Here is a 25,735-nt window from a genome sequence, read left to right on the forward strand (position 1 = left end):
CCAGAAGTTGGTCGACTCCATTCAACACAGATTTGTAGCAGTTCTCAGAAACAGTGGTTATACAACTAAATATTAGATGAGTGATTCTAAGGAAAGCAAAATCTTAAAAAACACTTCAGTTTATACAATGAATGTGCAGACATAACTATTTTTTTAAAAGCCTAATATTTCATTTTCTTTACTTTAATATATATATATATATATATATATATATATATATATATATAGATAGATAGATAGATAGATAGATAGATAGATAGATAGATAGATAGATATAGAGAGAGAGAGGGGAGTGGGCTTCAATTAAAAATAAGCAACAACACAAAGGTACAATAAAACTTTAGACTGGCAGAGGCAGGGAAATAATTCAAAACCTATAGAAATTAAAAAATAAAGATCAAGACCAACATAAAAGTTACTTTTAATATGATATTCTTTAACAAACTAAAGGTCAAGCTGTTCAGCTCTGATCTAGCCTGAGTTCCTGTGTTGTACATGCATTTCTGTGGTTTCCCTGTTTATTGGACTTCGCCTATTGTCGACTGCCTGCCCTAAGTCCTGTTCACTGGACTTTGCCTTTTGTTTGTTGTCTACACTGACCTCAGGCTTGTTATTGTCTGCCATGATCACTGGCCTGTTACATAACATCTCCCATGCTCGCTTTCAGGGTCAGCAGATGAGAATAGGAATAATCTATGCTATATGTACAAGCTTCTCTTCTCCATTCACTCAGAAAACCATCAACCACTGGTTGTTACTGGTGTTACCCAGGAAATGGGCTCCAGTCAGCCTGTCTGCAGTTTCCACTTTCTGACACATCTCTCATACGCTGAGTGTGTAAATATTTTTTTTTACAACAGCAATGTTTACAATTCTCAATTTAGCATGTGTGTATTTTATGCATGCCTATTATATATAAGTACCTTCATGACAGGGGTTTTACAATATATACAAAGATTTAAAGGGCACTATGTAAGTGCTGTGTAGGCATTTAAATATTTATAGTATTAGTTTAGAATCACAAAACATTTTTAGCATACACAACAAATAAGTCGTGGTCAGGGTCCACCTTACCTTGTAATGAAGCTGACAATGTTCAATGTTAAAGAAAAGGAAATTTCATTTTCTAAAATAACAACTGTGGTTTTAACAATACAGCATATAATTGTACAGAGCCTGTATAGCTGATGGCTACAACGACGACACAGTGAATAACCCTCTAGCAATTCACTGAATAACAGGAAACTAAAAGGCTACATTAGCCTTGGTATCTTGTGTAACAGCAATTACCAATTTTTTTAATGGCAAAAAAAAAATAATAAAGAATATATATAGGACCCAGGTAGCCTGTAAAGGAAAAGTATCGGGGGCCCATTCCAGTCAGGTGTGGCGTGCCAGGGCATGTTAACTGAACAATGAGCTTGCACTTTTTCAATTATTCAACTATGCAGTGCACTTAACTCGGAAGGTTTATGCTCGGTAAATACATTTGGTAACAGTCTGCCCAGTAGGCAACTGAACATGAAACAAGTCAATATTTTTTTTTTTTTTTTTTTTTAAATTAAAAATATGTGTGTGTTTTTAGGAAAGATGCACCAGCCCTCCAAGTTAATGATTTGACTCCTTGATTGGGCACCCTCTTGACTTGGCCCGGCACTGATCAGACCCCTGTGGTTCCTTTAAAACGCTAAGCAGTCTGTCTCTTCAAATGAATTTATAGTGATACTATCGCAACAATTGAAAAATGTATTTTTTAACATTTACCATAAATAAACACCTATAAAATCCATTCAATTGAGAAAAGCATATTTCTAAGCATAAAAAGGATGGTTAACATTTTAATCAATGTAATCAAAATCTTCAGGGATGCCAAAGTTCTTATCAATCTGACGTTCTTCAAACCCAAATTTTTTCTTGGCCCATGATTTTACTGCAAATATATTATCTGTAAAGAAGAGAAAAAGCAATAGAGAAATAGCTTATTATGTTGTCTTATAGTTCTTAAGTTGCACTTGTATTAGTATGCTTTCTCAGTTTGACCACCCACACATGGTTGGAGTGGCACAGCAATCAGTTGACCATGCCACAGCTACCTTCCCCAACACCCAATAGCTGACATTTTGCTTGGGGAAACTATTTACATTTGTCCTCAGCCTAGCAGGATTTTGGCCCTCCCTCCAAGCTATATGTCAATATTGAGGACAGAAGCTGTGTTGGTGACTAATGCAGGTCTGTAATGTCTGAAGAGAAGCAGCTGGACAGACAGTGACACATTCCCCACAAATATAAAAAAAGTGACACTATTACATTATTATTATGTATGAAACACTGGACAATTTAAGGCTACACATTTTGTTTAAAGATGGTTCTGCTTTGTTAGTCTGTGCTTAAATTCATATATACATGTTAGGATTCAGCTCCTGATGCAACTTTTGGTTGGACTGTATCCAATAACCCCATATGTATGTATGTATGTATGTATAACTTTATTTATAAAGCGCCACAAGGGTATGCAGCGCTGTACAGTCTTACAGAATACAAAATTACACACAGGGAGGACAAGTGTTATAATAAATAAATACAGTAAATATATCTATATATATATATATATATATATATATAAGTGCCATGTGGTATGAGACACAGTGGGAAGGAGGTCCCTGCCCCGTAGAGCTTACAATATTAATATAGAGACACACAATAAAACACTTGGAAATTGCCCTTTACCTGCATTTTCTGGAGGTTACATGATTGAACGGTTTTACTTGCTGCAATTCACACTAAAACCAATGAAAAGTTTTTTCGAACATTTTGTTGCCCATGCTGAAGGAGATTATGCACAGATGGGCAATCATACTGTGTGCCATTGCCCCCACTTTCATTAGGATGTAAAAATACAACACTGGGGCAGCTAGGAAACAAGAGGCATTCAACACCATAGTGTGCATCTTTAAAGGAACAGTAACACCAAAAAAATCAAAGATATCAAAAAAAAATATCAAAGTAATTAGAATAAAATGCACTGTTGCCCCGCACTGGTAAAAGTTGTGTGGTTGCTACAGTTGCTACAATAGTTTATATAAATAAGCTGCTGTGTAGCCGTGGGGTTACAAGTTACATAGCAGATATGCTCTGTAAAACACCACTGTATTCTACAGAGCTTACCTTTTATCTGCTACATAACCTGTGCCTTTTTCTCCTTTTTTCCAGCTTGAATGGCTGCCCCCATGGCTACACAGCAGCTTATTTATACAAACTATAATAGTTTTTCTGAAGCAAACACAAAACTTTTAACAGTGCAGGGCAACAATATATTACATTTAAATTACTTTAAAAAACTATAATTTGCAGGAAAAAACATAAAAGTACACAAACCTGTCCAGCGGTTTACTGCATCTTTTGCAACTTTATTTGACTGGCCTGAGTAAACAAGAACAGCAAATGTGATTAGTACAGTAATTTACAATAATTGATCCCTTACATGTTACTATGTCCTTAAATAGATGAGTTGCACCAATGAAAAAGAACAAAAACATTAACTGAGATAAAAAAAGGAACAATATACAGATGTAGATATATAGATGCCACTATTTACTTTGGTTCTGTGACAATAAGTTTTAAAGCTAGATAATGGCTGGCATGGTCACATTTAAAAAACAAAAACAACATTTAATGGCGCTCCCATTAAACATCCCAAGCATGTGGTGGGTGATCATTAATAAAGTTGGCTGCTGATGAAATGGGACAAAGGGGAATGAGGAAGGGGAGGTATGACAGCGGGGAAGTAGGTGACTACAAAAGTGAATGGAAATCCATAAAAGTTGAAGAAAAGGAATTGATGAGAAAGAAATGAACAGTATAGACAAAAGAAAAAACAATGTAGAGCATCATGCAAAATCTAAGTGAATGTAAATGGAGTGATGCCAGCTACATCTAGTGTAATATTATAAATATAGATAAGAGCCCTAACTTCCAGCTGACACCTATATATACCTATTCATTGGTTGTTAAAATGCATCTCTCTGCACTGGATACTCCTGTAACTATAACATAGCGATAGTGATGGACTGTGCTGCATTTAGGGATGGTGTGCAATAGGTGTGGCCTAAAATTTTCTGTGCACACACTGGTGACTGAATCCTTGGTCTGGGGACCCTGGCCAGGGAAGGGGCGCCATGATTTTTGATGGTGGCCCTGTGCATGGGAATAATATGAATGCTTGGTGGGAATAAAATGACAGCATAAAGGACTTACGAATCTCTTCAATAACATCTGGGTCACATTCCTTGTACTTCTCAAGTTCCGCACACAGCTCTTCTTTCCTGTGTCTTCGAGATGCCAGCTCCTCTGCTAATTTAGATCTCTCCTCCTAGTGGAAATATACAGTAAAGAAAAGTGCAAAATTAAAACATTTGTACTGTTGCTCCCTAAGAGAAAAAATTTACTTCAAGCTCAGAGCTATATTATGAAGCCAATCTTGGCATATTGATATACTGTAGCTATGGCATGTAAACAAATGCTAAGTTTCCCTTGTACATAAATTCTGCATGCTCTTGTATATAAATGCTTACACCAGAGTTACACTAGCATTCAAGCATTTATTTAATAATACTCTATATATAGGGACAAAGTTACCAGAAAAAAAAGTAGTGTAAAATATGGAAGTTCCTTAAGCTATTCACATATGTGGCTACACAGTTTCTACATGTGGCTACACAGTTTTATAACTAAGGTCAAATGATCACACATTAAATGACAATAACAAAAACTGTGCCACTTTTTCACAGCAACTGGAATGACTTGCATTTACTGTTGTTATGTTACTTTTCAGGTACATATGTAAAGGTTTATAGCATTAACAACAGTACCGTATCTTGACGACCAACTCTGGCCTTGTCAACAGACTGCTGCAAATTCTCCCTTTTCTGCTTCACTTCTGTAAACTGGAATAGAAAAATGTCATGTTCTACAGATTCCAAATGCAAATCTTATCAACATTTGAGGGAAAGTAAAAGGTGTTTCACTATTTTACTCCAACTAAATGAACAACCTTAATGTAAAACTATAAAATCAATACATTTCTTAGTGGTCACCAATATAACTGCAGCCGAACAATTTTACCAACTCTAAAACTATACCAGTCAGCAGTTTGAATGAGAGACTGGATGATAAATAGGAGAGGGCCTGAATAGAAAGCTAAGTAATAAAAAGTAAAATTAGCGATCAAATTTTAGCCTCAGAAAGCAATTAATTTTTTTTCACTACTAGGGTCAGGGACCCCCATTTAAAACCAGGGAAATGGAAGAGTAAAAAGTGGAGATAAGAAAAGCATATAACTTAAAAAACAGAAATAAAGACCAAACGAAATGTTGCTAAAAATAATAAATTCTATAGCATACTAAAAATTACTTTTAAGATGAATTACTCCTTTAATGACCCAATAAAAGCTATGTATCAGCTCTGCATGGGACTCATTCCCCATCAAATAGGTTTAATCAAAAGGAAAATATACTGCCTTTTTTGACATGAGCTCATTCAGTTGGGCTTATGGGCCAGAATCCATCACTTTACAATAGTACAATATAAGGGTGGGGTTGTATTACATTGTGTACCTGGAAGTCCAGATAGTGTTTATGCATATTTTCTACGTCACAACTGAATAAGCTCATGTCAAAAAGGGGGTATATTATCTCTTTAATAGCGATATCATCAGGGGCTTTGCATGCAGGCATGCTGTTGTCTTTCCTTTGATGTTAATCTTAATTTTATAATTTCTTTTTTTAAATTATAGCAGTTGTGTTTTATTATGCTAGTTTTGTACTCCATAAATGCTGTTCTTCTTCACCAGTTTGTATTCTTGATGAATGTGCAAACATAAAATGTTGAATCTTGTGTAATAAACACACAGGGTTACCCTACTGCAATGTTGTGCCAGTATTATATGTTTATTGTTCTGAATACCAAGCTTACATTATCTGCGAGGCTAGGGTGTGATAGTGATCTCTCTTGCAATATAAACTGTAGGGTGTATGACTGATAAATTACCTACCAGATGAGGGGAGGTTCCCTAATATAACTAGAAGCACACAAAAGCAGACTAGTGTCTGCAACCCACTGATTTCTATAAATATTGTGCTATTGAGAAGTCCTTCCTCGTCGATGTATGCACATGGTGTGCGTTGCACAGGTTCAGATAATTTGGAGCTTTTTTAATAAACAGTCTGTGAATGACTTTCCAAATATTACAGTTGACCAAAAAAAAAAAGAACTAGCTGTTTGTTTTGGAAGAGGAAAAAATAGAATCTTTAAAAAATGTGCATGTATTCAAGGGATCACACCCTACCATAGGAGCAGAAACATGCACATTTGCACTCATTAAAGTGCTATTAAAGTGCCATTGTGCTAGTTACGCCTATCAACAGTTACGATGTATAAGGTGATTTACAGAGAAGCAAGCAATATTGCAAATTAGTAAATGAGGTCTTGTATCTCATAATGTACAAACTGCCATGCTTACAGGAAAGCACATAGTATTATTAAGTTTATGATGTAAAAGATAAGGGTCGTGAATTTTCCCAAGAAGGCCACATCTTTCTCATCAGATAGGAAATGGTTTGTATATCCCAGCTTCTTTGCTGAGTTTGCCACATCCTCTGGAGTTAAGTGAGTCTCCCAGGTCTAAGGCAGTACAGATATTTGCATTGCTTTCCTTTAAATGCTTCCTACAGATGACTGTGGGAAGAATGAAAGAAGCAGCTCACAGCAGCGGCCTGCTGTGCACAATCCCTAGGGTGCTTCCTGATACTACTATTTCATTCCCGATGGTTGCACAGCAGCATCAGATACTTCTGCATATATTTATGGTCTCAGACAAAAAATATATATTTTTTTTTTTTTTAATTGTGACCTTAGTGGTATATAAACATATACCACAACAAGCTGGAAAAATATAACACCACAAAATATGCAGCAATATCAATGGGTGTCATGCAGCTGGCTGTGCCAGACATGAAGAATGCTTTTTATAGTTGTATTTGTAGAGAAGGGACAATAAGGATAGCAAACAAAAGGTACAAAGTTATATTGCACGATTTCAAGATGCCAAGCAGTAAACTATTCCGTTATATAGTTACATAGGGTTGAAAAAAGTCCATCAAGTTCAACTCTTCCAAGTAAACCCAGCACCCACAAACCTATACTGACCTATCTATACACTCACATACATAAACTATATATACCAACATCAATACTAACTGTAGATATTAGTATCACCATAGCCTTGGATACTATGCTTGCTCAAGAACTCATCCAAGTTATTAACAGAATCTGCCATTACAACATCACTAGGAAGGGCATTTCACAACCTCACTGCCTCATCGTTATACAGGTATAGGACCCATTATCCAGAACGCTCGGGACAGGGTATTCCGGATAAGGGGTCTTTCCGTAATTTGTTTCTCCATACCTTAAGTCTACTAAAAAATCAATAAAACATTAATTAAACCCAATAGGATTATTTTGCATCCAAAAAGGATTATTTATATCTTTGGTGGGATCAATTACAAGGTACTGTTTTATTACTACAGAGAAAAAGGAAATCAGTTTTCAAATTCTGAACTATTTGATTAAAATGGAGTCTATGGGAGACGGGCTTTCCGTAATTCGGAGCTTTCTGGATAACAGGTTTCCGGATAAGGGATCCCATACCTGTATATATTTTTGTGATCTTTAACCCTTTCACTGCCACTGATTGATATGAAAGGAGAACCCTGCAACTGTATAGAAAAAATATCTGCTGCAAAGGTGCACATGCAGTTCAATATATGGTACTGCACTCCCAGCTTCCCAATTCATAATACATGCCAGTAGACATATCTGACTAAATAGTCACTTACCAGCAGTGAGTAATGGCATATTAACACTTAGCACTTAGATTGACTCAAAAGGAATGAATGAAACTAGAAAACATTAAAAAAAAAAAAAATCTCCCCTTCTCCAAAAACGCAAATACAACCCCAGACGAGTCAGGCCAGCAATCACACATTTAACATGCACCAAACTGGGGCGTTATACCTTTTATTGGGACAGATGTAAGACAAGTATGTATACAAGCTTGCTTTTTACATCTTTAAAAACTTGTGACACATGTAAGGACTCTTTTACAGTGGAGCCATGTTCTTGTAATACGTGCAGAATGCAGTTTGGCTTCCCTGAAAAAGATATTGTCTGGATTCCAACGCCTCCAGACTAGGCGGCAGCTCCAGGGATCCCCCAAGCCTTGTTTTAATGGCCGCAGAGCACTTGCTTCTAAAGAATAGGGCACACACTTCACTTACATGTTAAATACTGTGTCAGATTAACGTAATTGTGTTAGTTTTGATGCATCAGTTGAAATGCAGTCAGGCGCAACTCTAACTTGCGACTGCAGCAACACTGGGGAAAGATAAGCCTGGTACAGTGTTAGCCAATAAACTGTAAATCTAACATACCCATATATACCCATATATAAGCCGATCCGAATATAAGCCGAGGTACCTAATTTTACCTAAGAAAACTGGAAAAACTTATTGACTCGATATCGGTCGACTCGCCGATTTGCCATACATGCACCGAATATCGTACGAAACGAGGTTTCATACGATATTATCGGTGCGTGTATGGCCAGCTTTAGACTAAAACCACAGATGTAGTGTGGGCAAAAACCAAAGCCATACTGCTATTGTGCAACACTTTTTAGTGCAGTAGAAATGCATGAGATTGTGTAGACACAACCCTTTGAACCATTTAATTTATTAATACAGATCTTACCCAACCCTACGGGCTACACTGAACTGACAGACAAGTCAAAAATATTAACTGTATAACGAAAATGTTTCTTTACTTTCACACAGAAGCTCTTTTTAATCAAGCCTTGACTTGCCACTGTTACTTCACTTGCATTTCCATGAGAAACAGTATATCCTGTAGCAAACCAAAGGAAAATGCAGCAGTCTTCCATACTGCATAGGTTATAGGATAGGGTTACCTTCTGTTTCTAAGCCTTTTTATTGTTTGTACAAAATTGTAACTCTACAATGATAAATAGTTGTTATATAGTGCAATGCCAACTTCCTAGTGATAGGAAGAGAATCCACCAGTTCCATTATCTAATTTTTAAGCAGGCTTACAGAGGATTGCAACAGCCTGGGGAACTAAGTGGGCACATGACAATAGCTGGAACAAAAATGGAGGAGGTAGTGGAACCTTTGTAACTAAATCTTAACATGGTCTCCACTCTATGCACTAAATAAAACACAAGGTACCGTCAGTAGATTATAGGTAGTGTCGCAGCCATCAGGGCTACTGCCGGACAGGTACTGCATTGCATGTACCATAATGTAATGAGACATCGAGTCCCTGATGCCTAGGAACAAAGAATTCACGTAAGCTGGAAGGAAGCTTCAGATACTGTTACATGAATTTATCTCATTGTGAAAAGTCTTCTGTACTTATAAGCTGAAAAAAAAACTACCTCAAGAAACTAAATCATCCACATGCATTCTTTGGTTCATAGTCATTTTTAGATATATCTAGTCTTAAGCTGGCCATACTCATACCAATAATATCGTACGAAACCTCGCAGGAAGCTGCTGATATCGGTCGACTCGCGGATCGGCAAGGTTAAAAGATTTTGATCGGGCGCCATAGAAGGCGCCTGACCAAAATCTGCCTTCAGCGCTAAATCGGCAGAAGGAGGTAGAAATCCTATTGTTTCTACCTCCTTATCTGCCGTTTCAGCCCTGAATGGTGTGTGGCTGATCATCAGTCACACGAAAGATCGCAAATCGCCACATGTGTGGCCACCTTTATTTAGATATTGAAGTGTAGAATATTACATAAATAAAATATGTTTAAATATCTTGAAAGAAATGCTACAGCTGAGATGCCAAACTAATATCCCCCAACTGTTGCAATCTTCAACCCTCTGCCACTAAGCTATTCAAGTAAACAGATGTGCATGATTTATGCAGATATGTGACTTTTAAATGATGAGAAATGAGTGGGTATATATAATACCGCAAGATGATGTAGGAAAGAGCAGAAGGAAAACCATAGAGGAAAAAATGCATTTTGTGATAAGGCCATAGAAGATACAGTGCAGCAAAGTAAATCTTCAGATTCCTTTGCACATAAACAATTATTACTTGGGAAGTGTGTGTATTTAATCCTTGTTTCCCAAGTTATAATTTTTTCACTAGCATGGTATAGTTTTGTGGATATTTTGGCATTTTGTCAAAGCTAGACAAAGACAATACGTATGTCTCCAACTTGGAGGCTGAAGAAAATTAATATCGTAAATAAATGTAGCACCACTTGTCAAAGGAACAGCTGAAACAATACAATTCAATGTATTTCAACACTGTAGCAGCAACCTTTCTCTAGAACAGAATATCTGTGATGGCTGCCAAGACAGAGACACTAAAATTTTTTCCAAAGACTGTATGTACTCTCACTAGCCCTCTAAGAAATGTGCCTGGTACTTATCCTGATCAGTGTTAAAAACTCTGCACATAATAGTTAGAGGGCTTGTTTCATTCAGTTTCCCTTTCTTTGTTAACAGCTCAATAAATTCCTACATATAAACTTTCAGTGCAGAGATATGGAATATGAACTTAGTGTTAGGCCTAACTGATTACGCCACCAAGTCATGTTTCATGGTGTTGAAACTATGACCTCCACCCAAAAGCATTTCAAGGAGAATAAAATTAAGACATAAATTTAAAACTAACAGCACTTTTTCTAATTTCAGTACTTCAGATGTTCTACTGGCTTTGCATTTATTTGCATAGGGAGTTGGAGACTAAAGCTGGCCATACATTAAAAGACCAACTCATGTGGTGAGGCTGCCAAACAAGCGGATCTTTCACAGATACAGCACCCTTGAGGTGGACAATATCGGACTGATCAGATAATTTGGCCCTAAGGCCAAATGATCGGATCACTACAGTGGGCATACAGGTTGTCAATGCAGTCCTCGTTCCAATGGCAAGGCTTTAGTAATGGGTTAAACAATACATAAAATTTGCACATTTGGCAATTCCAGATGGGAATTTTCAGGTGCTTTTTGGTCCACGTTATTGGGGTTAATAAATACCCCATGTGCTATTGCCCTAAAACCACTCAACAATGTTAACATACACTTGCTTAGAAATATATTACCTTTTAATATACAAAGAAAATAAATGAGCATAATTCCAGCTGCAGGTAAAAAAATGAAAGCAAATCTGTAACTGGTTGCTATGACCATTAAAAAAAAAACCTTAGGGCAAAAACCTGTAGTTTGATTTTCAAATGTCATTTTGTTATTTGTCTAACAAGGAGCTTTAGAAGCTAACCGTGACAACTACCGAAAAGGATTAATCTGTAAGCCTTGTCATTTTAAGGCTCTCTTTAAGCAAACTTAGATGTGATTAAGATTAATAACACTGAATTCCGGCAAAGATTTAGATCGACATGTATGTGCCGGTAACTATATAATCCTTAATAAATAAGAAAAATTACAGTTCTACCAACATTCAGCTTGTTAGATTATAAACTGTGTAATGCTTATTGATCATCAGTTTAATACGAGTTATATATATACCATAAGCCCAAAGCATAAAGCTTCACCTGTTTATCCTTAAATAGTAAGTACTTAAATATTAGGCAGCAGGCCATAACAGACAATTTACATGCAACAGCATATGACAAAATATCCATATGAAAACCCTACTGAGGATGGAATTTGCAGATAACGTCATTAAAAAATTTCGGAACTACTACAGTACAGGTATAGGACCCATTATCCAGAATGCTTGGGACCAAGGGTATTCTGGATAAGGGGTCTTTCCGTAATTTGGATCTCAAAACCTTAAGTCTACTAAAAAAACAATAAAACATTAATTAAACCCAATAGGATTGTTTTGCATCCAATAAGGATTATTTATATCTTAATTGGAATCCATTACATGGTACTGTTTTATTTCTACATAGAAAAAGGAAATCAGTTTTAAAATTCTGAATTATTTGCTTATAATGGAGTCTATGGGAGGCAGGCTTTCCGTAATTCGGAGCTTTCTGGATAACGGGTTTCCGGATAAGGGGTCCGATACCTGTACTATAGTTTTTTAGTGCTTCTTCCAACAGTGGTTTGGATTTGCCATATCCAAAACTATTTAATGGAATTTCCAGCTAGCCTGCTGGGGTTCTGTTTGCCTTGCCCTGGAACATATTGCATTTTGCTTTCAAATGAGTTTGATTGGCTCGATCTTGTTTCTAGGGATGTACTGAATATACTGTAGTATTTGGGCAAATCACTGCACTTTTTGCAGTACATGGATTTGGACAAACAGTTTCTGTTCAGCCATATCAAATCATATCCCTAAAAGCCATGTGACTAAACAAAAACTAACCTAACTTTAAAGTCCCCCCAAAATGCTGCAACCTTGCTCCCTAAAACAGCCATGCTCTGCAGAAAATGTCTTCCTAAGGCAGAGTCTTGCAGCTGGCATTGATCTCTGCAAAAAAGCAGATGCATTAGAAACTGATCTATTCCTGACTTGCACATTCTAGTTATTAGGAATTGGTTCCATTAAGTACCAGTAAATGTGCCAAACATGGCAACTGCCAACCGTAATGCTTAACTCGGACTCTGTTTTTTTCAGGATAACGTATATACTCAAGTATAAGCCGAGTTTTTCAGCACCAAAAATGTGCTGAAAAAGTAACCCTCGGCTTACACTCGAGTATATAAGTTACAGACAGGATGTCTATAACTTGTTTCTAGCGTTAGTCTGGCCTCATTCAGCCAATCGTGGACCACCCTTCTGGGCTCTCCTTTCAGCTGTTTGATGAACTTTGCTGCCAGTTCTAGATCCCCACATTCCACGCAGAAGGAGGCATAACAAAGTAATTTTAAGGTGTTGAGGTCGTCAGGGCTGAGTTCGGTTGGTGGTTTCAGCTCCTTTGGCTCAAAAACAAGAAGGGCTTTGATACAATGGGAACTGCACAAAGCACACATATGATTGGAACAGCATACGAGTGAAGCATATGATTTATACAATGGTAGCGCACGCAGCAGGATGGCAAGTACCTGTCACTTAGTATGGCAGCTTAGCCTTCCCAAACTTGCTTTTGTCTGCTGCTGTACCATTTTTCTTTCCCTGTACCTGTTTTCTTTCCCAGTGCTGTAACTCTTCAAGGCAGGAGGGTCAAAGGGTCCTCCAAGAGTTTACAGGGGGTCACGCTGAGTGTCCTTTTATTATTTATTTGATTATTGAAACTTAGCAGTAGCTGCTGCATTTCCCACCCTAGGCTTATATTCGAGTCAATATGTTTTTCCAGTTTTTTTAGGTAAAATTAGGTACCTCGGCTTATATTCGGATCGGCTTATACTCGAGTTTATACAGTACATGCAAATTGTTTACAACACTGCCCAATGTCTACCACCACCCAGTGACTGTGCGCCGTAAGGCTAAAGGAAATTTGTCAGTTGTGTTTAAATCTGTGCTCTCTCTGCTTTCCCACTGGCAATTTTCTTAATTGCCGGTGAGAAAGCATTTTGGGGAGATTTCTCACCCGTGGTTGTGTAGATTTAACGACACAATACTAATGCTTTCAAAAAAGCTATTAAAGGGTTGAATTCAGTGTAGAACTAAATTGTACCACTGCCATTGTCTATAGCAATTAACCAGATGGGTGTTTTTATTTTCTAGTGGCAGGTCATAACCAATTCCTAATTGTTTGCTATAGATAATTGTATTAACTGTGCAGCCAACCCCTCTGTAGATAGGTCTTCTTTGGTAGTCATATAAAATAATAATGAAAAAAATATAGATAAAACAAAATTAGCCCTCAGTCACTAAACAATAAACAATGCTAAATACTATCTACATTAAATTATAAAAATAAACACTGAAACATCTTTGTACTCTGTTTATTTTAAAGGAACAGAATAGAAGTAATTCTGTACAGGGGTTTTAAATGGTTAAGAACAAAGACAGAACAAGAAAAGCACCAGGAATTGAGGAAGTCAGTAGTGATGTGGCATTTGTCTGACAACCACAACAAAGCTATGTTTAGAGAGGGCTCATTAACCCCTTGAATGTAGTTCCATTTTACAATAAATGCCCATGTGTCTGCAAAGAATTTATATGTTTTTCACACAGGTTTCTTTCGGAAACTCCAACAACATACATGCAGGTTAACTGGCTTCTGCAAAAACTGACCCTGAAGTGAAGGCGAAAGCTACCCTATTTTTATTATAATTTGAGTTTCTAAAGCAACTTTGAAATTGTTCCTTCAAAAAGTATGAATAAAAACCATTTTATATGTGGAAATACAGTCAAAAAAACAGTTCTTCTCTTGCTCTCCTTCTGCATCATTTGAAATCCTGGCATGGGAGGAGGGACTAAAACGTTGATGTTACAAATTGTAACAATTTCTACACAACATACAGACAGCATGCAGGAATTACATAACTCACAATGCATTGTACTATGATGTTCATTTGCTTATTGACATCATGTGTGCAAGGAATTGCGGGGTTTAGATAATGCAGGCTGAGGAAAGTGGACTTCTGCTACATTTTATTTTTGAGTCTTAAAGTAGGCAGTCAGATCAGCAAGGGATAAGGGGGCCAGGCTAAGGAAACTGTTCCAAACCATTTTATTACATTAAAAATCATGAAAAGGCTGCATATTTTTTAATTCATTTATATTGCAAAGTTGGTTAATATGATGTTTACTTTTCAAAAAGCTTAAGTTGGGTTTGGGTGGCGTTCCCCTTTAAGCTATTTGGCGAGACCCACTAAACAAGCTCATGTCAATGTAAAAATATATCACTGTAAGACTCTAAATGTCTCCCTTGATTCTAGAAAAAAAAAATTGTACTCAGTCTAATTTTGTGGGTATTTTTAGGAATAAAAGAACAGAAATGAATGAGTCCTGTTTTTATTTCAGGAAACAAAGTACTTGTCTAAAAATGGTAATAAACTCTGGTCAGTGACAATGTTAGTTGCAATTCTGTAATATCAAGATGTCTGCAGTTTGGACATCTGTGGACTGCCATGTATAAACTGGAAGGTGCACACAGGCATGTGATTCTCTCATATCATTTTGACCATTTGCAACTTCTCCACCAAAGCACAAATAGTTCCCAAGAGAGAAGCAATCTGTCCTTAGCGAGTAGCAGACTACTGGTTTCCATGACAGTCCCCAAACCAAGTGAGAAACAGTCTCCTTGGTGATTCACACACACAGACACACACACACTATATATATATATATACAACAGAAGTGCCCAACACTTTGTTAGTGTGGGGGGGGGGGGAGTATTTTCAACCCTTAGCAGAAGAATGCACTTTCATTTTAACATATTTTTTTTTCTAGTACAGTATTAGAAAATCTGTTTATATCAAATTCTTTTAATGCTGACAAGTGGCTGAATGTCATATAAAAGCTACTGCAGGCTGACAGCTCCATTCACCATATAGAAGCCTTTTCTGGGTAGGTCTTCCTTTAAAGGGTAGTATCCCTTTAAAATCAATTTTAGTATAACCTACACAGTGACATTCTGAGACAATGGGTAAATGGTCTTTTTGTTTTATTCATTTGTGTTTTTTTTAGCATTATCTTTAGCATTTGTTCTTTAGCATTTTTCAGCAGTAACCTGGTTAACGTGCTTAATTATTCTGAGAAACAGAGTAATTATTAGTATTTACAGATCTTACTTGAACTTGAAATAGTAGCATTATACTGGCGTACTGATTTCCTTCTCAGTCTGTAAAAACTGGATTGTGGATTGTGTAGTTGGTTTCTTTGGCCTATTTGTCTGCCAGGGGCGGTTTGTACTCGGCAATAGTATCTATGTCTAAGTTATTAACAAAGATTCTGCTTGCAATGTTATACTTAATAATATTTTGAATATATTAGGTGCCTTGTGCACTCTGCTGTATGATATAATGGTGTTGGAACACTGGACTGAAAGTCTAATGCTCCTGACAGTTCTGGGTGATTCTGAGGTGATTTCTAATACCCCTAGTAAAACATGAGTTGTCCTAGATCTTAAAGATTCCCCTCAGAAGAGTACTGGCCAGTATCCTAGCATTTTCACAGCCAATTCTCTTGACATTTCAAATACACTTGTCGAAGTATCACCATGGCAGCTCTCAGTACTGTGCAGAATGATTTATTGCATATATATTTTTAGAATGATTGCATATAAATTAAACTTTCCTTAAATTGCATATATAAATACAAACCTTACTCTCTTTAAATGTTTAATATTTGTCATGACCTCAAATTAGATTGTCTATGTGTGTGTGCAAAGTAAAGAACCTTAGAATGTAAGCTTAACTGGGGCAGGAACTGATGTGAGTTGAGAACAATGTCTATGTCTAATGTCAGCACTATATAAATAAAGGATAGTAAAAATAGAATGACAGGCTGAAGCAGGAAGCTGACTGAAAGAGAAAAGCACATATTAAATCCCTTCTTGGCATATCTGCACTAGACAATAACAAGGGCCATTCACCCAGGTAATGTATGTGGATTTTGAAAAATGTTCACTTTTTTTTTTTTAGTATGCCTTTATACAGAAAAGCATGCCAACAGAGCTGCTAACCATCACAGGGAAACTGCCCTTGAAACAGTAATGATTACGTGAAGATTAGAGTTATTTTTCAAAACAGACTATGCTTGGCAGAAGTGCACAATCCATATGCTACACTTCCCAAGATGGGATCAGATTACATGATGTAGAAAGATTTATAATATGCTAAGAGGGAAGCGAGCAGAGGCCTGCTAAATAAGGAGGAGCATTCTGTACATATATGGTCTGTATTTTTGCTTTTAGAAATGCTTTGCCATTTTGTCTCCTCCTCCCCAATCTTGCTGTGGTGACTGGTGTTCTATATGCAGTTTACAACACTGCAATTTGCAAGTATAACACTCCCTCTACTGGTCAAATGAAAATTCACCACTGCATTTCTCACATTACTTTGCTGTAGTTACTTATATATACCCAGATATTAAACGCAATTACCTGGGATTCCAAAGTCTCCAGTTTTCTTTTGCGGGCATGAAGAGCCTTGCTGGGGAAAGCCCAAAAGTAATTTGAGGTTCCTATACGCTCAGAGTCTACCAGTCCATCATCCACCAAGCTTTGCAAAATCTCCTTCACAGACATTGATGCTGTTAGGGTTATACATATAGATATTGTGTCAAAAATGTACAGTTATATGATAACTTTAAGTTAACTTCTAGTTTTGCTATAGGGCTGCTCTCTATGCCTAGACTACTCTGCTTGTCTTGGTCTAGTCTACTCACCTAGCCAAACAGCAAGGTTGCTTGGTGCTGGCAATGCTTATTGTAATGTCAAAGAAGGCAGCAAATATCTCATTTATCACTGTACCTACAGAGGCATACTCTACAGTTCTTTTATACATGGGAACACCTGGTTGAATTCTCACAACTTATTAACTTGCATTAAAAGAGTCAATTCTATTACCTAACTTTCAGGGCTGTGGAGTCGGAGGCGGAGGCAATTTTGGGTACCTGGAGTCGGAAAAAAATGAACCGACTCCAACTCCTACTAAATTTAAATGGGAATAAAAAAAAAAATAAAGCAAGTTTAAATGTCCCAATTCACAAACAGTCATAATTAATTTCTTCTCTGCTATAAGAATAAAGCCCAATGCACGCAGTGCATAAACGAACACGTTGAGTGAACATGAAGCATGCTTTTCATTGACTGTATGCTTCACTAAATGGGATGTAACGCACAGTTGGTGCGGCAGCTCCACTGCATCGTGTTCCTCTGTTACAGGGAACACAATGCCCACTGTGAACCTAGCCTAACTCTCACTGATAACTAATTAAGTAAAAAAAATTTGCAGGACTAGAAATACTTGTATACGTGAAGGGAATGGATAGTCAATAGTTTAAAGGAACAGTAACACCAAAAAATGAAAGTGTATAAAAGTAACTAAAATATAATGTGCTGCTGCCCTGCACTGTGTGTTTACTTCAGAAAATCTACAATAATTTATATAAATAAGCTGCTATGTAGCCCCGGGGGCAGCCATTCCTGCACTGGTACAGCTGGGGTGTTTGCTACAGAAACCCTACTATAGTTTATATAAATACCCCGCTGTGTAGCCCCGGGGGCAGCCATTCCTGCACTGGTAAAGCTGGGGTGTTTGCTACAGAAACCCTACTATAGTTTATATAAATACCCCGCTGTGTAGCCCTGGGGGCAGCCATTCCTGCACTGGTACAGCTGGGGTGTTTGCTACAGAGACCCTACTATAGTTTATATAAATACCCCACTGTGTAGCCCCGGGGGCAGCCATTCCTGCACTGGTACAGCTGGGGTGTTTGCTACAGAAACCCTACTATAGTTTATATAAATACCACGCTGTGTAGCCCCGGGGGCAGCCGTTCCTGCACTGGTAAAGCTGGGGTGTTTGCTACAGAGACCCTACTATAGTTTATATTAATACCCCGCTGTGTAGCCCTGGGGGCAGCCATTCCTGCACTGGTACAGCTGGGGTGTTTGCTACAGAAACCCTACTATAGTTTATATAAATACCCCGCTGTGTAGCCCCGGGGACAGCCGTTCCTGCACTGGTACAGCTGGGGTGTTTGCTACAGAATCCCTACTATAGTTTATATAAATACCCCGCTGTGTAGCCCTGGGGGCAGCCATTCCTGCACTGGTACAGCTGGGGTGTTTGCTACAGAATCCCTACTATAGTTTATATAAATACCCCGCTGTGTAGCCCCGAGGGCAGCCATTCCTGCACCGGTACAGCTGGGGTGTTTGCTACAGAAACCCTACTATATTTTATATGAATACCCCGCTGTGTAGCCCCGACGGCAGTCATTCCTGCACTGGTACAGCTGGGGTGTTTGCTACAGAAACCCTACTATAGTTTATATAAGTAAGCTGCTGTGTAGCCATGGGGGCAGCCATTCAAAGGAGAAAAGGCACAGGCACATAGCAGATAACAGATAAAACACTATTGTATTCTACAGAACTTGTCTGTTATCTGCTATGTAACCTGTGCCTTTTCTCCTTTTTTCCAGCTTGAATGGCTGCCCCCATGGCTACACAGCAGCTTATTATATAAATTATAGTAGTTTTACTGTAGCAAACACACCAGTTTACCAGTGCAGGGCAACAGTGCATTATATTTTTACTACTTTAAAGCTCTTTTATTTTTTGGTGTTACTGTTCCTTTAAGACTGAAGCTTTAAAACATTTGAAAAACTGCTGTAATGTTAGCTTAAACTTTAAACATGACTATGGGATTCTAGGGAAATCATTAGGAGTAGGAGTATAGATACAATTGTTTATCAGTTTATTATCAGTTCAGTTGTGTTTTAAGTGCCTCTTCCCCCCTGCCCCTTCCTGGATGTATAAAATACATTAGAATATTAAAAACAGAGGAGTCGGAGTCGGAAGTATCAGAAACTGAGGAGTCGGAGTCGGAGAATTTATCTACCAACTCCACAGCCCTGCTAACTTTTCCATTTACTGTTTATCGCTGCAGTTACACCATTTCAAGAAAGATAATAAGTGTGATAAGAATTTTTACAAATTGTGAGTACATACAGGCAAAAAGACTGGTTGAGTGATTGCTATAGGTTCTCCATGACTTTGGCAAAATACAGTTGAAACATAACTATAAATATGACATTACTCCCTCTGTGCTATCTTTTTCTTATAATACAGTGATTTTACCCGAATTTACTGATGGAAATCAGTACCAAATTTTGTAAGTGGCACTAGGCACAAGCTATACAGCAAAATGGGTGCAAAACTTATGCCTGTTTGTAAAAGGAGTACAAGTTGAATCTTTGCCATTTACTTACACAAGCCTCAACTGCCTGAGGATTTACTGTGCAAGGCCCTCTAACTTATTGATTTGCAACGGTAAGTATGAAACATGGGACATCCTTATACCACTGTGTGGTACAACGGCACACTGGAGCTAGTTGCAATAGCAAAATTATTACTGTATTACATGCATGTTTGTCTACTGACAAATGGGGGCCTGGGTCTTTTACAATATTAAAGTCAGACTGGGGCTCCCTTGTAATTAAAGGTTAAATGGAAAACCATATCTGAATAACTAGTTGTAAATTGAGTCATGTGGTTCCAGTGATATAAAGATATGACCCACTACTTCAGTAGGACTAAAGTTGCTTCATTTTTCAACACTTATATTTCATACAGCACATAGAAAGAGAGTGCATCAACACATCCAAAAAATGGCAGCATGAGTTACTGTTTTTGTAAGTGTATCCAATATTCTTAATTTGGACAGTTGGTATTAGAAAGGATTCATATAAATATGATCAAGTATGGGGAGAGTGGAAGCAAAGTTATAATAGCAATAATGCAATATGGAGACTCTCTTTTATGTATGGTATGTAAAAATAAATAAATCATGAGAACTACTAAACCTGGTTTTCCTTTTTGATTTGTGTATTTAGAAAAAGGCTGAGGCACACACTTATAGAGTTACAACCTGGGTGCAAATCAGAGAGACAATATAAATATGTTAAAAATATTGATGCACACTTAAAGGTCCCGGGTGAGGACCGAAACATCGATTCAAATAAAATGAGTATCTTTTTTTGATAAAATGTTCCTGGTGTGCATCAGCATTTTTTTTTTTTACACACACACTCACATTAGTGCCACCTAGAACGCTATATTTATTCTGCAGAAAGAGCCCTAGAAGCTCCCTCTGTTTAAGATAGCAGCTGCCATTTTTGCTCAGTCTCAGTAGCCGTGCTGTAGCTCTAGCTGCTGGTAACTCATATGGGGGGGGGGGGGTTTAAATTCTTGTGGGAGGGGGGAGCAGGAGAATGGAGAGAGCTGTGCAGACTCCAGCCCCTGAAATGAAGGATTTTTCTGAGAGAGGTCTGAGAGAAGTCTAATACTGAAGAACATGTTAACACAAAAGATGACAAGAAGTCCTGTGTTTCTTTCTCCTTTATAAAGAAAAAAAAATAGGCATATACTCCTATTGTCATGTTATGAGAAATTATAAAAAATATTAAGTAGCTGGATACCCTACCAACAAAAATTATATAGTAAAAATCAACATGTGCAGGAAGTTGAAAACACTTGGCACCATACATGGGGTTATGTGGATTGCTTGGGTGTGTAAAAGAACTTACAATTAACTTACAAATAATTGGCTAACTAAAAGCTGGTGGCACACTGATAGAAGATTTACGATTGGTGACAGAATTCTATTGAGAGGGGCTATAACTTAATGCTTGTTTATTCAGATCTTTATCTCCCTTAGGGGAAAATTAGGGGAACAGAGGGAGTGAGTTCAATAAAAGACAAACTACACAGTATCTGTACTATAACAAAAGAAACTGCCCAAAATGGGTTTTTTTCTATTTTTCATGACCTAACTGGCCTATGAAACCATTGGATTTATTGCAATCCAACTGGATTTATTGCAGTATATAAAGTTGTGTACCGGAATAACATGCTTTTAATATGCTAAAATCTATATAATGTTAACTACTTACTGATGCCTTTTTCTTTTGGGGCTATTTTCTCAAGGTCTTTCAACTGGAACACATCTTTCTGTTTAAACAGTAAATAGAAAATTCAGTGTCTTAAAGTTGTACCATGTACCAAACCTTTAATTTGGCTATGATTCGGCTATTTATGAAAATAAAGCTACTAGAAACCCAATGCTTTCAAATGTGTAATGCCTAAAGTTGGTGCTCAGGTGAGAGTCGGTAGGCATTCTTATCTGATCAATACCTCTGGCCCATCAGAGGTGAGTAGTCACAAGGTTACGCAGCACTGTACAATCTTACAAAATTACACACAGGGAGGACAAGTGTTATAATAAATAAATACAATAAATATATATATAAATGCACAGGGAATAAGTGCCATGTGGTATGAGACACAGTAGGAAGGAGGTCTCTGCCCCGTAGAGCTTACAATCTAAGTGTCTGGGTAACATACAGGCAAAATTAGAAGGTAAGAGTGCATCAGGTATGGGCATTTGCCCTTGTGTAAAAAGACAGAGGCTCTGGGAGGAGCGGAGGAGACGACCAGGAACATGCAGGGAGACCAGTGAAGAAATGTAGTGAGGAGCAGAGGAGTGAAGGGCTTTGAATGTCAGCAGAAGGATTTTGTAAGCTATCCTTTGCTTAACAGGCAGCCATGCTAGATAGATTAAAAGGAACAGTAACACCAAAAAATGAAAGTGTATAAAAGTAATTACAATATAATGTACTGTTGCCCTGCATTGCTACAACTGGTGTGTTTGCCTCATAAATACTACTATAGTTTATATAAGTAAGCTGCTGTGTAGCCATGGGGGCAGCCATTCAAAGGAAAAAAGGCACAGGTTACTTAGCAGATAACAGATAAACCTCCATTATATGGGGCATATCTACTTGTTATCTGAGTTTAAGATTGATTGCAGGGGAGAGAGGTGGGAGTCTGGGAGGCCGGTTAGTAGGAGATTGCAGTAATCTAAGCGGGAAAGGATAAGGGCATATAGTGTTTTAGCTAGTACTTGTGAAAGAAAGGGGCGTATTTTTGCAATATTGCAGAGGAAAAACAGAAGGTTTTGGCAGTGTTATTAGTTACAGAAGGAGAGTTACTGGTCAAAAATAACCCCAAGGCAGCGTGCAGAATTAACAGGGTTGATGGTCATTCCATCAATAGTAATGGTGAAAGGAGTAGAAGGGATAGGTTGGGCGGGAAGACCATGAGCTCTGTTTTAGCTACATTAAGTTTGAGGTGGCGTTGGTTCATCCAGGAGGAGATAGCCAGGAGGCAGTTAGCAATCTGGGTTTGAACATCAGTGGTTAGGAATTTAAAAGCAAACTGGAGAAAGGATGATTATATATATGATGTATAGATGTATAGATATTATATATTACAAAAAGATCCCTGATCCGGGAAAACCCCAGGTCCTGAGTGTTCTGAAAAATAGGTCCCATACCTGTACTCCCAAAAAGCATTTTAAGAACTTACGGTTTCAAAAAATATTTCCATCATACGCGTTCTCTTCTCTTCTACACTAAGTCCTCTTTTTTTAGACTATAAAAAAAGACAAGAAAAATATAGTATTTTGTGCAGACATTAGCTTATTATTGTAAAGTGTAATACTATGCCTGGTGACCACAAGAAATGCCACTCTGTATCAGACTCTATATCGCATGACCCTCATTACAAATGCCGGATTTGTAACAAAAAATAATAGGCAATGAGAGGCATGCGTACCTTTTCACAGAGTTCCTTGAACATTTCTGTATATATTTGATATCTTTGTGATTCATATTATCTATCCCCCAACATCACATCTTTAATGCTGAAAGGGGTTATGGCCGGAAAAGCATTGAATCGTCGAGTTGGGAAAAATACACAGACTTCCCCACATTTAGCCCAACGCTACATGAAAAGTTTTTGAGTAGTTGAGAAATATGTTTTGGAGGGGCATTAAGTAAAAAAGGATATCCTAAAAAGCTTTAAGCTATAAAAGCTAGTATTAGGCATTGTATTGTACTAGTATTAGGTACTGGGCATTCCTGAATAGAAAATTGCCATTTTAAGAATTAAGGGATGCCTCCTGGGATCATAGAATTCATAGTGCACACAAACAAGGAACACATACATGCTAGGCCGCATCTGCCAATTAATGGGAAGAGTTCTGTCTTTTTCTTCCACACTTCTTCTTTAATAGGCCACATAACATAAATTGTTGGTTAAGTATTCATTCTGGGGGAATAGTTTTCCTTTAAGGGCTGGGATGTTCATTTCACAGAATTGATGCTGACTTCTAGCTGTTATGTTGCTTTATTCTCATAACTATTTGTATTTTGTAAAATACTAGCCAGGTGGCTACTCTACATATAAACAGAGGCTCATACAAATTGACTCTAGTACACAAAAGACTTTATTTAGGGGGTTATGAAAAGCATACATTATTAGAAAATATATTTTTCTATGAAAAAGTTTCAAAATATGGGCTGTTTTATGCGATATGTTTTTATTGATACCTCCAATGTTCAGGTAAGCTGTCAATTTAATCAAAGACATTTGAGGTACTCTATCCCATGCCACATCGAGCAAGATGTATATGTTTCCTTTTTGGGGTCTGTCTATAATGCATTTTATAAATTACACATTATAGTGATAGTTGAGAAATAATTCATATTATCTACAACTTTTTATATATTTTGACTCTTAATAAAACATGTTTGATATAGGTAAGATTTTCAAGCCTTAAGACTTTTTTAATGGAATTACTTTTATTTGGTAAGTTGTGTATTTGTGTTATACAGGTATCGGACCCCTTATCCGGAAACCCGTTATCCAGAAAGCTCCGAATTACGGAATGCCCGTCTCCCATAGACTCCATTTTAATCAAATAATTCAGAATTTTAACAGAACCCAGTAATTGATTCCAACTAAGATATAAATAATCCTTATTGGATGCAAAACAATCCTATTGGGTTTAATTAATGTTTTATTGATTTTTTAGTAGACTTAAGGTATTGAGATCCAAATTACGGAAAGACCACTTATCCAGAATACCCTTGGTCCCGAGCATTCTGGATAATGGGTCCTATACCTGTAATATAATTAAGTATAAATGCAAAATGTGTCCTTTTTGTAGAATTGGAATCGGACACCCTAATTACACAGTAGAATATGAAAAAAATCAGTCTATCTCTAGCCTCTCGGATATATAAAGCTCATTCTGGAACTTACCCGGCATATTTACAAAACTCTGCAGTTGCACTGCCAGCTTAATGTGTATGGTTAAATATCGAGTCTCAGTCTAACGCTGTAAAATAGTGCAGAGCTTATGAGGACTTATGAGAACAGCCAGCTACACCTGAAGTACCATACTTTCTGTGATCCCAAGCAGTACGCACTAATTCTAACGTATTTCCACTACAGTAAAGAACAACTTTAATAAGTACTCTTTATCATTCCATGGACCGTACAAATATCTGTGCAAATTACTTCTAACGTTCCCACTCACCATTCTGGTTACTTCCCGGCTAAATTTAGGTTCTGTTTCAATGCCCGCCCCGAAATACGCATTTCTAAATCTCATTGGTCGGCGCGCTTTCTTCCCTGGAACGTAGGTTTAAAAGTTCCGCCTCTGCTGACGTCACTTGTGGGCGGGTATTTAGTCGCCGAGAACGTGGAAAAACGTGACGTTCTATTGGTGCTTTGCAAATAAAGGGGGATCGCAAAAACCGCAGCAACATTGGGGGAGACAGGATAAACAATTGTGAGGCGGTGATTGTAGAATGTTGGAAGGCGGGGGAGTATCCCCTCTTTTCTTAATTGAGCTCAATCAGTAGGGCTTGGACAGAACATATTTTGCCTGTTGTTTTACTCTATGGCATCTCTTGTTTGTGGCTGTTATCATAAGAACTTACTTTTAGTTGTATGTGCCATTGGGTAATCCTAAGTAGAAAACTGCTATTTTAAGTACTAAGGGCCGCCCCCTTGAAATATATGTATATCCTTATAAGTGCTACTTCTGCCTTGCTGCCCCTTACATTTGGAAAGCCCTCCCTGATTTCCTCCCTTAGTCTTTTTAAAACTAAACTTAAACCTAACCTTTTGGAACACTCGCCCAGCACCTGATCTGGGAACTAGCACTTCTAGGGGCACATTTACTAATCCACGAACGGCC

The 25,735-nt window shown here is 37.6% G+C and overlaps 1 protein-coding gene across 2 annotated transcripts; it reads right to left on the reverse strand.

Annotated features, from left to right (window-relative positions):
• Positions 1-404: 404 nt before the first annotated feature.
• mnd1 (meiotic nuclear divisions 1) lies at positions 405-25,144 on the reverse strand. Of its 2 annotated transcripts, none has more exons than XM_012961773.2 (8): positions 24,793-25,051; positions 23,053-23,118; positions 21,579-21,636; positions 17,062-17,210; positions 4,869-4,943; positions 4,255-4,369; positions 3,376-3,420; positions 405-1,945 (listed from the first exon to the last, which is right to left on the reverse strand). In XM_012961773.2, exons 2-8 carry the CDS (start codon positions 23,074-23,076, stop codon positions 1,839-1,841), a joined length of 573 nt encoding a protein of 190 aa, XP_012817227.1. In that variant the 5' UTR covers positions 23,077-23,118; positions 24,793-25,051; the 3' UTR covers positions 405-1,838. The 2 variants fall into 2 exon arrangements, with proteins under 2 accessions (XP_012817227.1, NP_001015849.1); NM_001015849.1 differs by lacking the exon at positions 24,793-25,051 and adding an exon at positions 25,070-25,144 and having other exon boundaries at positions 1,099-1,945.
• Between the last annotated feature and the right edge of the window lie 591 nt (positions 25,145-25,735).

This window comes from Xenopus tropicalis, chromosome 1 (genome assembly GCF_000004195.4).
Source record: "Xenopus tropicalis strain Nigerian chromosome 1, UCB_Xtro_10.0, whole genome shotgun sequence".
Classification (NCBI taxonomy): Eukaryota; Metazoa; Chordata; class Amphibia; order Anura; family Pipidae; genus Xenopus; species Xenopus tropicalis.

Coding starts and splice junctions, on each gene's coding strand:
- mnd1 (NM_001015849.1), bottom strand. Junction 4,370..4,868: donor GAGTTGGTCGTCAAGATACG/GTACTGTTGTTA, acceptor TATTTCCACTAG/GAGGAGAGATCTAAATTAGC. Junction 1,946..3,375: donor TGCAGTAAACCGCTGGACAG/GTTTGTGTACTT, acceptor TCTTCTTTACAG/ATAATATATTTGCAGTAAAA.